Here is a 16,981-nt window from a genome sequence, read left to right on the forward strand (position 1 = left end):
AAGATCTCTTTCATAATAGTGTAGTTAGCAGTGGATCCGATGTTGGTGTAGGTTGAGATATAACAAGTACAGAGAATCCTATGAATTCTTAAACTTCATTCCCTGGAGGAAAAAAGGCTTTTTTTTTCTTGTAAGTAAACATGGTAAATGTGGCAACTATAGGGGGGTTATTTAATCAATTAAATAGTACTTTAGTTTTAACCTCAACATTCTTGTTTAAACAAACCAATTAACAGTATTTTTGTAGGAGAGAAAAAACTGAGGTGAATGAATATGCTGGCTAGAGATGTGATGGCAACCATTTCAGCAATAAGATGCCAATAAAACAGTAGCAATTAGTTCAGACCATATTTAATATTAGTCTATTAATAAAAACTTCAAAAGCTTAGTGTTTCTCAGTGATAAATAACAGTTGTAGCTTAACTGTATAGGAGAAGATAAAGGTGAGAGTTGTAAATTTGGTCTGGAATATCTGAAAATGGTAGAACTCTGAAAGAACAATTCCTAATAAAAAGAGTGAGGAGGGGGTGCATGGAAAGCAAAAATACAGAGTCATCCAGGTGAATAAATCGTTGGTGCAGGTGGTATGTATTAGTTACCATGTTAACATGTTCCTGTGCCCTGTTTTTAGGGATCAAGCACAACAAGCAATGCTGTTTTTAATGAAATAATAGAGAAAATCCATGTTGGTTAGTCATGTTATAGAAACACTAAATTGTTAATGGAACCATTTCTGATGTTGGATAATGAGGAAAGGAGTGTCTGTTGCCAGTGGGCTTCAGACATGGTGTATATATAAGTGCCTCCATACTGTCTGTTCTCTTTGTTTATTGGAATTATTGGAAGCTAGAATGGAGGAATGAGCGTGAAGCCAAAAACAGAACTCTGAAACTCTTGAAAGTGGTAAAACAGGCTACAGAAAAAACAGAAGCATTGTGTGAGAAAGCGTGCACTTGCTTTCTGTGATGGGAGGTATGATATGTGCAATATCGTAGTGTAGGAAAAATGAATCCAGTGCGAAGTGGGAGTGAGGAGATTATCAGTGGAATTTGGAGGGAGTAGGTGGTGGTGAAGTAATACTTTAAATACCTTCAGGTTAAGGCGTAAGTCTTCAAGATCTTCATTTAAAAAAAAAAAAAAAAGATGAAGTGGTTCTTCTATATGGAGTTAATAGGAACACTGCTTTTACCCTCCTACTACACACCTGCACGTGCACACTGCCTCACATTTTTACATGGAATTTGTTGCTTTAGCCTGATAGGCTGGTCTTTGGGAATATATTACTGCCTCTTATGCTCCTTTCACAGCGTGTCCATGCCCAGAATGATCATGGTGTAATTTAACCGTTGTGTGAGAGATGATAGGCACCTGCATTAGGGCAAGTTAGTAATAAAATGTAGAAATTCCCTAAAAATACATACAGCTGGAGAACTGTTGCTATCATTGCCAGTGTAAGCCATTCCTTAATCTTTAGTCATTTTCTTATAAAGGTATATCAGCATTTCTTTATGTCATCCCCCAGCCGAGATTAAATGGCTTGCTTTTGGATGCAACAATCATCACTGTTAATAAAGCAGAATTGCGATCCTAGGATTTAAGCTAATTGGAGACTGTTAATGTTGGTAAGGCTTAGAAACAGACTTCAGGATTTCCTTTGGTATTTAATAAAACTCAGATTTTTTCATAGTTTTACAAAAAAAAATAAAAATAAAAATCATCGTCACGAGTTCTCCATTTAGTGATCTAGCCAAGTGTTTATATATTTATGCTAAGTTTCTCTAGCACTTCAGCGCTTCCAAGGTAATTTATGATTATGTATTTTTTCAAGTTATTTACAGGACTTAGAGCTCCTGCACGTGGACTGTTGCTGTTTGGCCCACCAGGAAATGGGAAGACAATGCTGGTGAGAAAACTCTACTGCATGCATGAGTTGGTGGGCTTAGAATGTAACCATGTGGGGTGGCCTTCAGTTTTTCTGCACTTGTTTTTCCAAGTAACCTTTATGTTGCGTAATTTAGAACTACTCTTGAAGTGCCATCTTTTATGGAAAAATTTAGATGTATTGTGCTTTAACTGGGAAGCTTGTTGGCGTTATGTCTGTACATTGCTCTGTGAAAGCTGTTAGAACTTCTAGCAGAGCTCCTCCAGCTGTGTATGTGGAAAAAATGTAATGTCTAAATTTCATTTTCAGAGAGAATGAAAGTAACATGGTTAATTGTTTGTATAAAGCAGCACTTAAAAATAGTCTGCTCTCCACTAAAACATAGCAGAAATGTGAGTATTTTTTGGAACTGGGGAGAGAGCACAGTAGCAAGAAAGGAGTTGTCTGCCTTCCACACCGCTGTGTGAAAAATGCAAGTGCTGGAGAACTGCCTGGCTCCTTGTTTTACAGCCTGACGTGCAGGGTTGAGGGAGCTGGAGTGAAATGGCTGTGTAGCAGCCAGGGAACACTGTGTGTCCTGGTGCAGCTGAGCTGGGCGCATCCTCCCGCATCACGTGGCAAGCTGCAGCTGCACGCTGCCTTTGCTGAAGCTATGAAACACATGAGCAGGAATGCTGAGCGGCTCACTTAGGCTCTTCCGTTAGGTTTACCTATTGGAACTCAATTGGTAATCAGTTCAAAACAAACAAAACCCACAACCCTCACCTCACCCCTGCCAAAAAAGCCCAGTAAAACCAGGGAACCATAACTTCTTGAGTATGGTGAAGCTGTTAAGGAAGAAGGTAATGCATTCTGGCTGAACTGATTCTTTTTTCTAGCTTTCCTCTGACAGCAGTTTTTGTATAGATGGGATGAGGAGGAAAAAATAATAATTTTAATGTGGCTCAATTCAACTGCTATCCTAAATTACCACCCTAAATAAGTCAAAACAGTTTTGAGTGCCTTCTCATGATACATTGAAAGAAGCTGGAGACTGGTATTCTTCAGTAAGCAAGTTGTAGTTGGCTGTGGAGATATGATTAGAGAAGTGTAAGGCAGTCTGGAAAATTCCATAGTGGTTCAGCTGCTTACCTATTCCTATTTATAAGTGGCCTGTACAGAAGTTCTGTGAAGCATCTACAATGTATTCCCTCTGAAGGAATAAGGGTTTTCAAAGCACTGTTAAGAATATCAGTGAGAGCTACAGAGGTCTCGTCAATTTGATGTTTTAAAAAGTACTTTTCTGTCTTAGGCCAAAGCGGTTGCTGCAGAATCCAATGCCACTTTCTTCAATATAAGTGCAGCAAGCCTAACTTCAAAATATGTAAGTAAATTGAATTAATCTGAAAACACATGTGCTATAGTTGGGGCTTAAGAAGGCCAGGACTACTGACAAGTCTTTGAACTGGTTGCATATAGTGAATATGAAGTCCTTAGAGAAGTGACTTGTGAAGTAAAAACAGTGGTTTGTGCTTGTGATAACTCAGTGTCAAAGGCTTTTTTTGCAGTTCAGGATGATACTGGCTGTGATACGGAGGAGTGGTTGTTGGTTTTTCTTCTCTTTTAAGAAAATAATGGTCTAAGATCTCTCACGATTTAGGTACCAAAACCTCTTGATGTCCCAACTGGAATCATAAGTGAAGTTGTGATATTTAAGACAAAAAAAAAAGTGTATATAACACTCAGCTACTGGTAACCTAGCTACGCATGTACTAGTGGGTTAAGTGTGTTTGTTTTGTCAGCATATTTTTTTTTCTGGAAGTCCTTGTGTTAGGGGTCCTCTAATAAATGCTTTCTAAACTCCTTCTAAAAAACAGTTTATTGTTGTTTCAGGTGGGTGAAGGCGAGAAACTGGTGCGTGCTCTATTTGCAGTGGCAAGAGAACTTCAGCCTTCTATAATTTTTATTGGTAAGACGTTAAACGCTGTTGACCTTTTGTGTACTTCCTTAAACATTTTGACGACTTAAGTTTGAATTGCCAGGTGAACTACTTGGGGTAATTCTGTAGTGTAAAGGCAAGGTCTTGGTTATGATATGCTGGCTAATCAGTTCCAACAGAACATGTTAGATTGCTACTATTTTAGTGCTGAGAGGGGAAAAAATAGCACCACGAACACACAGCCTTTACTACCTTTACAGAAGTTTAACATTTTAATGTTAAACTTCAAACATAAAAATAGGCTTTGCTTGTCCTGAGTTACAGTTTATTATCCAGCAGGATTTTTTTTATCTGATCTATGGTTTGTATTGCATATTTAAATGACAACGCACAGCAGCATGGTAAGTCTAGTCAGAAAATTAGACAAGCTTTTAATGTCTGCTTATATATTAAAGATAGATGTGTCTGTCTCCTACAGAAAAAAGAAAATTTGATCTTTCTTGCTGGAGCCCTATATTAGTGAAAGAACTTAAGGAGCTATGAAGACTTCAGTGTTGTCTGCATAACTAAGGTGTATTTCTTCTGTTGTTTTTTTAGATGAAGTCGATAGCCTTCTGTGTGAAAGACGAGAAGGTGAACATGATGCCAGTAGGCGTCTAAAAACAGAATTTTTAATAGAATTTGATGGCGTAAGTATATAGTCCTAGGTGTTGCTTGATTTAGCAGAATTGGCCAACATAGTAGATGCCAGTAGAGGTTGCAGATGAAGCACAAATTCTATTTAGCTGCTGTTTTTTTCTCCAGTGTCCCCACACCACCCCCTTGGCTGGCAAACTTTTTTTTATTGCTGTTAGTTTTTTGCCTGCGTACTACAATGTTCTGGAAAATTTGGTCTGAGTTGAAAGGTAGGAGACGGTAATCTGGAGCTGAAATAATGGGTTGAACAGAGAAAAGAGAGGAAAGGATAACAAATGGCTATAATAAAGGAACTTTGAGAACAAATGATTTTACAGAGCAAGGACACTTGGGAGGGTTAGGCAGAGGTGAATCTTTGTTTGCAATTGCATGTTTCTTTTTGGTAAATAGAAGAGAATCAAATGAGTTTTAACTAGTATCCTTTTTTTTCTCTAAGGGATCTGCATCATAAAAGTGCACTTTGTTAAGGGGTAACGTGAGACTTAAGTGATGATTTCAGACAGACTAGTGCAGATCATTGGTATACACAATTTATTAAAATTTTTTACTTTTTTATTATTATGCCCTTAAAATATTATTTATATAAAAGCCAAGTTAATTGCCTTTAAAAACAGTAAAATCCCATCAGTGCACTGAATGCATAACAAGTCACTAACTAAATGATGTTAACTGAAAGCTGTCTTGCCTTTCTGTGTTATGTAGGTGCAGTCTTCTGGAGAGGACAGAATACTTGTGATGGGAGCAACAAACAGGCCACAGGAGCTTGATGATGCTGTTCTCAGGTATCAAAACGTCTCTTCTCTTCTTTGAATGCAATCATATGATGCTTGTTTTATGAACAGCAGGTTTTGATGTTTAGTATCCTGCTTGTTCTAAGTCTTGGACTAATTAGGCAAAATTGTTTGGCAAAAGAAAATTATTTACCTTCTCAAGGAGGTGCTTGTCTCTTCTCTTTTGGGATACATCTGTGCAAGGATGGCAGTCTTCCTGTTGTCTAACACAGCAGTGCCTGTGGAGACTAACTCAGCGTTTTCTAACTCTCACGTATCTTACATACTGCTTCTTTTATGTTTGGAACTTAATGACAGGCTGAAGAAAGAAATGTCATGAATGAAATCTAGTATTTCTTCCGTGCAATTATTGGACTTTCAGTGTCACCTGTGGTTGAAGATCTTGCTGTAGATTTGCCTTAGGACTTTTTTTTGCTGCAAATTCTCGTATTTGCTTCTCTTCATTTTTGATTGAGGAAAATAGGCACTGTCTGAACACATGAATTGCATTTTTAATAATTCAAAAGTCCTCCTGTGAGGAGATGCTTCATTTATTTATTTATTTATTTTTGCTGATAGTCAGTGATATATTTACCTTTAGATTGTTTTCTCTTTGGAAGGAGTTTCATGACTTCAAGAAGAGTAAGGTGACACTAGCAGCTCATGCATGTTATTTGTTTAATTTGTAGTTGTACTCTCTAGAATTAGATTATGTAAGTGAAATTGACATATCTATCAAACCAAATGCTAGATCTGTATGCACCACAAAACAATAGAAGTGCATGTGTTTATATATGTGTTTTTTTCCTAGACGATTCACTAAACGGGTATATGTATCTTTACCAAATGAGGAAGTAAGTATTTGTTTCCATGTATTTTCTTCAATTTTAGATCAATTGTATTTGAAAGAAAAACAAAACAATCCCCCAAAAAGCATTTTGTACATTATTCTTAACTAGCCCTAATGGATAATTGTTGTTTTTTTAATTTAACTTCTGACCCAGCTTGGCCATATACACTGTGTTTTAATTCTGGCAACTACGTTAATCATTTGTGTTTTTCTACCCTTGATATTAGCAAATCTGGTAGTATCTACTTTGCTAGTGCGGTGTTGCCTTACATACAGGCAGGCATTGACAAGTCTGAAATATGGCATGCAGAAGCAGGTTTGTTTGGCTAGGGGAGTGTTTATTGCAAAAGATGAAAGTAGCTCTCAATATTTTTTTGCTGAACAGCAATTTAGGGCTTTTGATGAGGATTCTAACATTCTTATTATTTAGTGCCTTTTTAGAGCAAGCATGACCCTTGTCCTCATCATTAGCAAATCCCTATCTCTTCCTCTGGGGAGATTATCGTGTACAGTCTAATCCACAAAAGCTCTATAGGCAAGTTTAAACCAGTGAAGCGCAAAAGCTAACCTGACAAACAGATAGTTCTGTTGTTGCAATTTTGTGTATCATAAAAATCAGTTTTTACATATAAATCTGTTTTCTTTTTTTCTTCAGACAAGGTTGATTTTGCTAAGAAATCTTCTAAGCAAGCAAGGAAGTCCATTGACCCAAAAAGAGTTGGCACAACTAGCTAGGTAAGAATTCTGTAACTATACTAAATAAATACTTATCTACTAAATTCATTCAGACTGTTTTATTCATTCCAAATGTAACTGATGTTGTTGATCATACAAAAGTGATAAAACTTACTGTCAATGCATTAGATGTATTTTAGGAAGATTTCAGGCTGTAGGAAATTGTTTTCCTATACCCTTGTATACATGCGTGCTTGTTTTTTCCCTGTACTAACTGGCTAGGCTTCTGATGTTGAAACATGCTGTTCTGTACTTCTTTCTGCGGAGATGAGAGGGAGATGCTTCTCTCCACTAATCCCTCAGGCAGTCCGGCTCTCCTCCATGATGCAAATACTGGTTTTGCATTGCTTATGCATTTCAAAAGCAACTTTTCTTTGGTTGTCTGCTGGGTTTATTAAAGATATTACCAACATAACAGAGCAAGCACTGGATAATTTTAGGTTCTTCTCAATTTCAGGTATGTTTGGAAAAATGCAAGTTAAAGGCCTTTCCTATGACAAAGCTAAGTGTTGTGTTTTGTTTTTCATCATTAAGGTTGACACAACACTGCTGTTCTCCATCTTCAGAAGCAAATGTAGTGGGTGTGAAGGAAGGTAGACTAACAAGTAGGTAAAGTGCCTTGGGCAGGAAGGAGTAAAAACTGACTGTGAGTAACCACATATTCAAGTGGATGTACTTCAGTCTCTGTTTCTGTTTGTGGTAGTACACAAGAGGCGAGTACACTACTGGGTGTGGCATTTGTCAGCCTCTTAATAATGTTACAGAAACTTGGCGTATAATCCACCTGAATAAGTACTCTGTAATTCAAGGATGCTAGCTGAGGCCATACTTAGGCTGCAGTGATAGCTAGCTGGAGGAAGAAGGCAGTGATTTGTATTCTAACTGCAAATTTACACACCAAATTACAAATGCAACTTAAGTACACTTTTTCTGGAAGAATTTAGACAAAAGACCAAAGTCAAGAGCCTTGTGTGTTCCATCTCATCTTTTTTTCCGCTCCAGAAGAAACAGGAATTTAACCTTCTTTATGATTCTGTGAACTTCCTTCTCTCCTCTGCAATTCCTTGTAAACTATAACATTTAGTTATCTCCAGAAGACAGGGCTATGAAGTTTATTATAGAATATCCCAATTTGGAAGAGACCCACAAGGATCATTAAGTCCAACTTCTGACCACCTAAGAGTTAACCCAAATGTGAGCGCTGTCCCAACACTTAGAATCATAGAATCACTTATTTGAATTGTTTTTTCTTTTTCTTTAGGTAATCCTTACTTCTTTTCACCTGTATTAGCAGTATTTGTGGCTTCTCAGTTCAGTGGAGAGCTTTAATCTTTGAAATATTTAAGGCTTTAACATGGGAATAAGTTGACAAGTTAGACTTAGGCTATGAGAGAGAACTGTTTTCCATTGTGTACACTGTAGGAGGCAGTTTCGGTTCTCTACTAAGATGCAGACTGCCAATCCTGAGAATTGCTTGCCAAGTACATTGAGAATATAGTCTATCTTACTGAGTATTCAACACTGGAAAAAGATCTTCCACCAAAATTAATGCTGTTTGTACTGCAGCTTGCTAAGCAACAAGGTGCTGCTCTTAAGACTTGTAGTTACTCTGCTGAATTAATAGAATGTTTTCTTCTCTGGCATCCACTAGTCAGCTCCTGCTGTTGCTTTCCACAAAAGGCATACCGTGAAACTATTATTTTCAAACCCAAACGCTGTTAGATTTTTAGTAATGCCTGCTTTTACCCTTTGTATGGCTCCAGTGTCGACCAGAAGTTTTATTCAGAAAACCGGTCACCTGATCAAATCATCATAAATGCGTGGTATTGGATTCACATTGTATTGATTTACAGGACAGTTACTTTTTGGTTTTATACTCATCTGCAGCAAATCGTGACAAACTGGTGGTAGGACATTCTTGTAACAGAAGTAGTAATGTTCTTGGGGTTAGTTTTCATCTGCAAATCTTGGTTGGCTGCTCTTTTTACTTTCCTTAGCAAATTATGCAGGACTTGAATATCTGTACCTAAATTTAAGCTAGAGAAGACGTTTAAATATAAATCACCTAAGTTGAATGCACTTGTAGGTTATTAATGTGGTTTATTGAACTCGCAAAACCAACATTTTAATAGTATTCTTTTTCTGATTAAGTAACATGTTAACCATGTGTAATTAAAATATTTAAGCATTTAAAGCTTTTTATTTTTCCTTTCTCCCTACTTTTTGCTTTTACAAAGAATGACAGATGGATACTCTGGGAGTGATTTAACTGCGTTAGCAAAGGATGCAGCACTGGGTCCTATCCGAGGTAGGCTGGATGGCTTTATATTTAGGCTTTGCAAAAACTCAGTGCCCTTGGAGACTCTGAAATGTTAATTTAGAGTGGTTGATTAACAATGTATGCATTAAGGTACGCAGGCTTTACTTTGCTGGCAAATCAATTCCCATGCAAGTCCATTTTGAGAAGAGACTGCATAATGTTTCTTCCACCTGTTCCTGGTTTCTAAATAAAACGTTTTTTAAATGTCTTTAATGTCAGCCTTGGCAATCCCATCTATGTTTCTTTTTCCTGTGCCCTCAGAGCAAAAAGTGTGCTGTAATATGTTGATACCATAACAGTATTTCAAGTAGAAAACTGTAGAATGGTGAAGAGTGATACAATGATTAGAACACCCCCAACCCCCATACTGTGTATGGCAAGATGTAATCTTACGTGCGCTGCCTGATTTGATTTTTATATGCTTGGCTAATGGTAGCTTTCAGTTCCCTGAGAATTATGCATGTTTTCAGGCTGGGGAGGGTTGTAGATTCCAGGAATAAAATGGTGGAGCGCAGCTGTTATGTTTGGATGGTGTTCCTGTACTTTCTAAGGAAGGAAGTAGTTCTGTCTAATGCCTTGTACAATATCTGCAATGAATCAGTGTGGGAGGAGCCTGGGTAGGAGTTGATAAATGGGGAGGAAGGAGAGGAGAAATATCACAGTTCCGTACAGGAGGTTATGTTGAGGCAGGGAGGTATAAGTCATAGCTGTGGTTTTTTTTTTCAGGTTAAACTACTTCTATCATGCTTTAGCTCACAGAAGTGATGAGTTTTCCTATGAAACTCAATGGTCTGTCTTTATTTTTACAGAATTAAAACCAGAACAGGTGAAGAACATGTCTGCCAGTGAGGTATGCTATTCCAGCAGTTCTGTTTCCCCTTTTGAATGGAACGTATGCTCAGCAGGCATTTGTCATGTAGTCAAATAGTGATAGAGAAGAAAACTCTGTGCTTAGATGTCCAAGGTTCTTTGCATGGTTTTGGTTATCACACTTACAAGCACCTCTTTCTGATAATAGGCTTCTGCTTTTCATAGTATCAGGTAACTGCCCTATCTTTGTCTCACACTGAATTGCAACTTCATGTTACCTTTCAGATGATGTCAGAGGCATGGCTTTCATTTTCTTGGTGTTACTCCCCCAAAACCTTCCTGGAATTATTACATCAAATTATTATTTTTTTCCCAGCTTTACATAAGACAAGTCATCTTAGGAAGAATGTCTGATTTTAAAACAGATCTGTTTTTATTTATAGACATAAAGAAAAAAGAGATTAGTCCTCTATATAAAATTTTCTTTTCAAAATGTACGTGGAAACCACAGTTATATAGGGAAAACTATGAAGAACTTTATTTCCATGTTGCTTTCTACATTAAGCCTTAGAGCATGGCTAAGGCTACAAAGACATGAAAGGATTTCTTCCAGGAAGAACAGTCCCTTTTTTGTGAATGCAAGTTTGGAAACTCCAGTCCCAACAAAACCTGGGGGGTCTTCACCAGTTGTAATGTTAATACTCATTTAATGATGTGACTGCTCTTCCATGCACTTTGCTCATCTTCCACCTACTCTCCTGATCTGCAGAGCTTTACCACAAAGACTTTAAAAAGTCACATGTCCAACTACTCTTCACTCAGTCCTGTGCCCTAATAGGCACTGGCTTGCACCACCTAGTGGAATGGGAAGTAGTAACACAGTTTCATATGCTATTCAGTCTGACATGACTACCAAATGTTACAATAAAACTCTAAATGCTGATCATCTTAATTTACAAAAGACTTATGTGTCAGATCTGATGAAGCATCCCTAGAACGTTGTTTGTTAAGAGTGAATACTAAATTACTTCGTGAATAAACTGAAGGGCATAAACCACTTGTGACCTGGAGGTATTTCACTTTTCTTTTAGATGAGAAATATCAAATTATCAGATTTCACCGAGTCGTTGAAGAAGATAAAGCGCAGTTTGAGCCCTCAGACCCTGGAAGCATATATTCGCTGGAACAAGGACTTTGGAGATACCACAGTGTGAAACATGACTTGCTGTGAAACAAAGTGCTGCCTGAGGAGCAATTGGTACAGGCTACTGGAAAGCGAACAGTTTACAGGACTTTACAGATCTTTAAGTATCTGCATTAAAACTTGAGAGCAAGAAGAAATTATATAATGTGAAATGTGTTCATCAAAGCCTCCTTACCATTTAGGGAGGATTTACACACTGTAAGTAAGAGCACAATAGGACTTGGGATAAGATTCCTAGCAATCTGATCATAGTTTGAACAATAATATGTGTATTTTGTTTCAGCTAGAGGGCTCTGATGATATTTATCATTGGATGACCTTTTCCTTATGTTCTGTGTGTTATCTTTGTTTTTAATTTTGCCATGACACACTAATGTCTGGCTTTCTTCCTGACAACTACTAATTTACGGTTGGATTTTTGTAAACTTCGGCTGTTTTTGACTTTTTTTTTACCCTTAATGTGCCAAATAAAACAATTTCCCTATGCAAAGACAAAGAACAGCACTGGGAGATTAAGATTATTAAAATGTAAAATGCAGCTGGTCTGTTATTATTTGTCTTTTTGTTTAGTTGTAATGTGACTGCATTGTTCACAGAACAGTTTTAAAAAAGACCTTTGATAGCAGAACAGCAAAAAAGCGTATAAAACCAGTTCAAACTGTTTTAAAAAAAAAGACTAAATAAAAAATAGACTAAGACATTCATTTACTGGCAGTATTTTCTCTTCATGCATTTTGTAACGCTTCCATTGGTAGAATGTTAGCTTACGCTTATGGTGTATGACTTGAAGCCCAGCTGATGTCTGAGAGAGTAAGTGATGCTAATTGTCAAGTTTGAGAAACAACGTGTTTCTACTTTGTATTTTGGTCTGGTCTGGTTACAGTAATTGAAAGTAAAATTTCCATTGTGATAATTTTTTTAATCTACACATGTAAGCATTAAAACAAGGCTACATGTTTAATACACGGCACACATTAATGTTTTTATAGCTTTCATATGTTTTGGATTATGTATTAAAGTATGAAACACTCGACTGATCTGCTTTTTTAAAAGAAACTGCATCTTTGTACAAATACTTGGTTTTTTATTATATAAATGACAAGCTTTTAGAAAAACACAAGTGATAGCCTTTAAATACTGTAATAAAGGAAAACATCCTTGCCTTTACTTCTAAAGGCCTGACATCTTGTTTACAAATTCTGCATCAATTAAACACTGAGATGTTTGTAAGGCAGAATACTAGTTCCTTGTTAGAACAGTTTTAAAATTTAAAAAAAAAAAGACAACTCTCCAAACTTAGTGATGTTACAAAGTTGCATATTGTTTACAGTTTTTAACTAATTTGATTTATTTATTTTGTTTGCTCTTGGTCTTAACAGGAAATTTTGTTCTTAGCTTTTCCTTATTTTTTTTATTGGTAGGAGTAAGTCTTAAATATTTCTGGGACTACTCATCTGAAAAATTGACTATATATAATATATTTTATATATGTGAAAAAGACATAGCTGATGCAGTGCAAATATAGTAATACCAGCAGAGGACTCAGTGCTTACTGTGTGGTATTAGGTAAAAAAAAAAAAAAAAAAAAAAAATAGCAGAAGCTATATAAAAATTGAGACACACACGCAATATGTTTGGTATTCTGTTTTTTGAACCAGGGATGCTTTTAACTTATTTCATTGTTTTTAATATAAGAGAAGATTGTGTTACACTAGTATGCCTTTTGAAATAGTCTAACCAAACCAATTCTAGCCTTCTAAGGGTATGACTCTATAAAATGTATGTCTGGTGTAAATGAAATGTGATTTCTGTTCCCCTGATTCACCTTCCTGGAGAAGTAAGAAATGTTAAAAGATTTCAGTTTCTCAGATCTCATGTCTTGGTTGCTTTGCCTTAGTTCTGTCTTCAGTAGAGTATCTTTGTCTAAGATTCCTGGCTGACTTTATATGTATTTGTCATAGACTTCGTAGTGCTAAATACAGATACTATTTTATTACCATCTGCCAAAAAGCTAAGTAAGGCCCCCAGTCTTCCCATTGGTATAGTTTGTAAATTTTCACTGAGATCCTTAGCAAATGGGGACCTCTAAAACCAGAAGCGTTACCTTCAGTGTTCTTAAATATTCGTTATCAAACTCAATTTTCCTTCATTTAATTTTGAGGAATATACTGGTATTGATTTCAAATATGTGTGTTGGCATGTGATAGGTACCTGAAGAGTAGGGGCAGAGCTTCCCATCTGCTAAAACAGTAGCAGCATGCAGCACGAAGGGTCGTAAGTCTGAGCTGCTACCTCAGAAAGAAATTAGTCCTTTCACTTGTTTGTATGACCAGATTGGGTCAGGAGTCTCTGCGTGATGTTGTACTGCTTTTTGGTACCTATCCTGCCCGGATTGTTTCCTGCCTAATGGCTGAACATGAAGCTCTATGAATGACTCCTGAAATGCAGTAATAAGAACTTAATCTTGTTCTGCAACATCAATTTGCCCCACAGCTGCTGGATTTTAAGTCCATGGCCAAGTGCCATTTGGTTCATAAATTGCATTTCTGAATAGTGTCTTTGAATAATAATTATGTTCCCTTCAAGGTGTTACATCACATTTTCTGGTTTCTTGTGCTACATATACTAATTCCCAACACAGTGATTTTCATCTGCATGCTAGATTAACCGTGTATGAAGGATCTAAAACAAAACAAAAAAATCCATAAATAAATCTATGGTATTTTTATATAGAACTTCACAACCATATTTGCCATAAAATCAGATTATGTTCTAATACATAATTTTGAATTAGCACAGGATTATCAGGACAGCAGCCTGGATGTTTTTAACCTTTATAAAGGGTAGGATTGTATTAACTCTCTATTGCATTAACTCTCTAAACTGTCTTTATTTTCTTCATTTTTCTGAACCTGCCCATTACTAATGAATGAGTGACTTGACCTACTTCTTTGAGATGATTAGGAAGCAGCTTGTCTGGCCCTCTGCATGTGTTTTACTGATGTAAAGTTTAACAGTTACTGACTGGAGGGAAGGGAAAAAAAAGTAGAACAAGCCCCTTATGTTTTTTGACAACCTTCCTTACACATCTTTGCCTCTTATTAAGCAGGAAATGCCTGTTCTGTGCTTCTGCCTGTTGGTAACAATATGTGCTAAGGCAGCAGGTTACTGCTTCTGGTGGCAAAACAGTAGGGGGGGGAAATAAGAAGCACTGTATGTATGCTCTTCCTTAAAATGAGAGTATCTCGTGTTATGATGTCCCCTTTATTAATGTTGACTCTTGTGGAGAGTACATGAAACTTGTACTGGTTCTCTTCATGTGGCTAAGAAAATAGTATGGAACATGAAATAGAAGCTGAAACCTTGAACTAGGATATTTATGCACATAGTCTATTCTGCTCTCTCTTAGATTTATGGAGTTCAGTACATTAGGAAGAGGTTTCAGGGCAGAATGCTCATCTCTGACTACATCAGAAAGTCGGGCACTAATACAGTTTTGTTGAATATGGCCCTGCAAATTGCTTTATGTAGATAACAAATGTGATAGCAACACTTGAAAACTGAGAAGAATGGAATCTCTGAATGGAGAAGGAAGTGCTTGTCACTGCGCGAATTAGAGGCACATGCTGATGACACTGTTAGACTCTCTTGAATGTGATTAAAATGATGGTTTTTATGCATACAACTTCCTGTGACAATTAAACTTACCTTCTGGTGTAGAATAAGTTTCTGTTGTTGTTTTGTTTTTTCCTATTCTAAACAAGCAGGTTTTAGCACCGGTTGGCACTGCTACAGGGTACACTTTGTGAAATTTCAGTACAAGGCACCACCGGGAATACTGAAGCCAGATATGTTGCCAAATTTAACTGAAATATCCGTTCTGCAACTGATATGGAAAGCACCATTCTACTTAAGACTTGCTTAACCATCTGTGGTGAAACTTCGTGCCCTAGATTTGTCTACTGCTTTCCTACCCAAGACAGGGATAATGCGTAGTTGTGCCTAAGATAAGTTTAGCTTTTCTAACGCTTTAGTGATGCTTCTGCATGTGGCAGCTCTGGGAGATGGCAAGCACTGACACTAGTGTAGGTTACAGACCTTCACTGATTCTGTAGCAGTCTTAGGCTCCTATATTTTTAGTGTCGGGGTCCTCTACCAGCTATCAGAAATAGAATGAAATGTAGCAGGCAGGTAGTACATGCAAGAAGTTACTTTGGTCATGGTGCTAATTAGAGGCAGTTGCTGATTTCACTGTTAGATTCTCCTGAGCTGCGGTTCAGTGTTGAAGGATGTTGTTTCATCTACTTGAATTTCCATGCTTGGAGTAACTGTTGGTCATCTTAAGAGATGACCAGTAGATTTTTTTTTCCTTTAAATACTGTAGCTGTAATTTAACAGGATGTTGAAGTAAACTTTAGTTTCCTACAAAGACAGGATCATCTGAAGTAAATGTGTATTACGTTCTTACTCCTTCTCTTATAAATTAACTGTTTTGGTGAAAACTGTGTAACTTGTCAATAACTACCTCCTGAGTTCAGCAATAATTGGCAAGGTAAACACTCTTGTGGGGGTTAAATGTATTGGCTAAACCCTGTGGGTCAAATCAGAATGCTTCAGTTTCTTTTGATTTGCAAATTCTTGACATGATACCTGGTGATCAGTTGTAAGATATTTTTTTTTTTGTCTTCATAAGAAGCACTTTTAAAAGTTCTGTTTCAGAGGAGTGGCTTTGAGAAAAGATCAACATTATTAGTAGATGGTTAATACAGGTATATTCTTTGAGGATGCTAAAGGTGTTGCCTCTCAGATCTGCAGGACTTTTATTTTCTGCCATTAGAACTGGGAAATACTTTATCTAATACTTGAATGCCTATCAAAGGCACTGGGAACACAAACTGTTCTTGTCACGATTCTTTTTTTTTTTTTTTTTTTATCTATGTGGAAGGCTAGTCAATGTTTTTCAGCAATCTGGACTAAAGAGACAAAAACCAAAGGTGGAGACAAAACAAATGCCCCCATTAAATACCATTGAGGGACTCCTGTTTAGGATGGGGTTAATTCTTGTATTTTGTTGTTTTGAAGGACTTTTGCTTCAGAGTGTTCTTTTAAGAATGTTTTTGGAAATGTTAAACACAATTTTATTAATAAGTGATGTAAAAAAAGCATGATGAGCAGTCACATAGCTTTAGCTTCACAATAAAATGTTGCATTTATCCTGTTCTTACTGTTTTCTTGTCTGTTTATCAGATAAATGTCCAAAACTAAGAACCTTTGCATTAAACCTGAAGCCTATAAAATTACTGCTGTTTTTTAAAAAACAAAGTGTATGCCAGATGATGGAACACTAAATCATCAATACCTCAATTTCTAAAGGACGTGAGTGGATTCTTAAAACTAATGCAAACAAGTGCTACCTCTTAAATCTGTTGAGACTGAAGACATGCTTCTCTTAGTCTTGCTAAAACTAGAGTGGAAAACAGGAGCTTTCACATCAAAATTAGTCATTTTGTGTGTATGTTAGATATCCAAATACTTTCCTTCTTTTAGAGAAGATTCTAAAGTAAATGTAGTGAAGAACCACAAGGCTTAAACCAATGTTCCTGTGTTTGATACATTTGGATCTTTGTGGATTATAGACTCAGTAGCATACCCTGATCTCATTGAAGTATGCTAGACTCCTTAGAAGACAAATCTCCCATTACAGCCAAGCTAGTGTGAGACAGGACTCCCTGCCTATCATCGGATGCAGGTACCTAAAGAGATTTCCATCTGAAATATATTTTAATGTATTGGGTT

General features: G+C 36.8%; 1 protein-coding gene across 4 annotated transcripts in view; it reads left to right on the forward strand.

Moving 5' to 3' along the window:
- SPAST (spastin) overlaps window positions 1–14,910 on the forward strand; it is a 34,516-nt gene extending 19,606 nt beyond the window's left edge. For all 4 annotated transcript variants that reach the window (XM_084284692.1, XM_084284694.1, XM_084284693.1 and 1 more), the window contains 10 exons: window positions 1,829–1,903; window positions 3,174–3,245; window positions 3,755–3,830; window positions 4,398–4,489; window positions 5,199–5,278; window positions 6,078–6,120; window positions 6,772–6,851; window positions 9,089–9,159; window positions 9,981–10,021; window positions 11,073–14,910. In XM_084284692.1, coding sequence (XP_084140818.1) covers window positions 1,829–1,903; window positions 3,174–3,245; window positions 3,755–3,830; window positions 4,398–4,489; window positions 5,199–5,278; window positions 6,078–6,120; window positions 6,772–6,851; window positions 9,089–9,159; window positions 9,981–10,021; window positions 11,073–11,195 — 753 coding nt within the window. In that variant the 3' untranslated portion in view covers window positions 11,196–14,910. The remainder of the gene's footprint in view (window positions 1–1,828; window positions 1,904–3,173; window positions 3,246–3,754; window positions 3,831–4,397; window positions 4,490–5,198; window positions 5,279–6,077; window positions 6,121–6,771; window positions 6,852–9,088; window positions 9,160–9,980; window positions 10,022–11,072) is intronic.
- The last annotated feature ends 2,071 nt before the right edge of the window (window positions 14,911–16,981 follow it).

The sequence above is a fragment of the Netta rufina genome (genome assembly GCF_964035555.1).
Source record: "Netta rufina genome assembly, chromosome: 3".
NCBI lineage: Eukaryota > Metazoa > Chordata > Aves > Anseriformes > Anatidae > Netta > Netta rufina.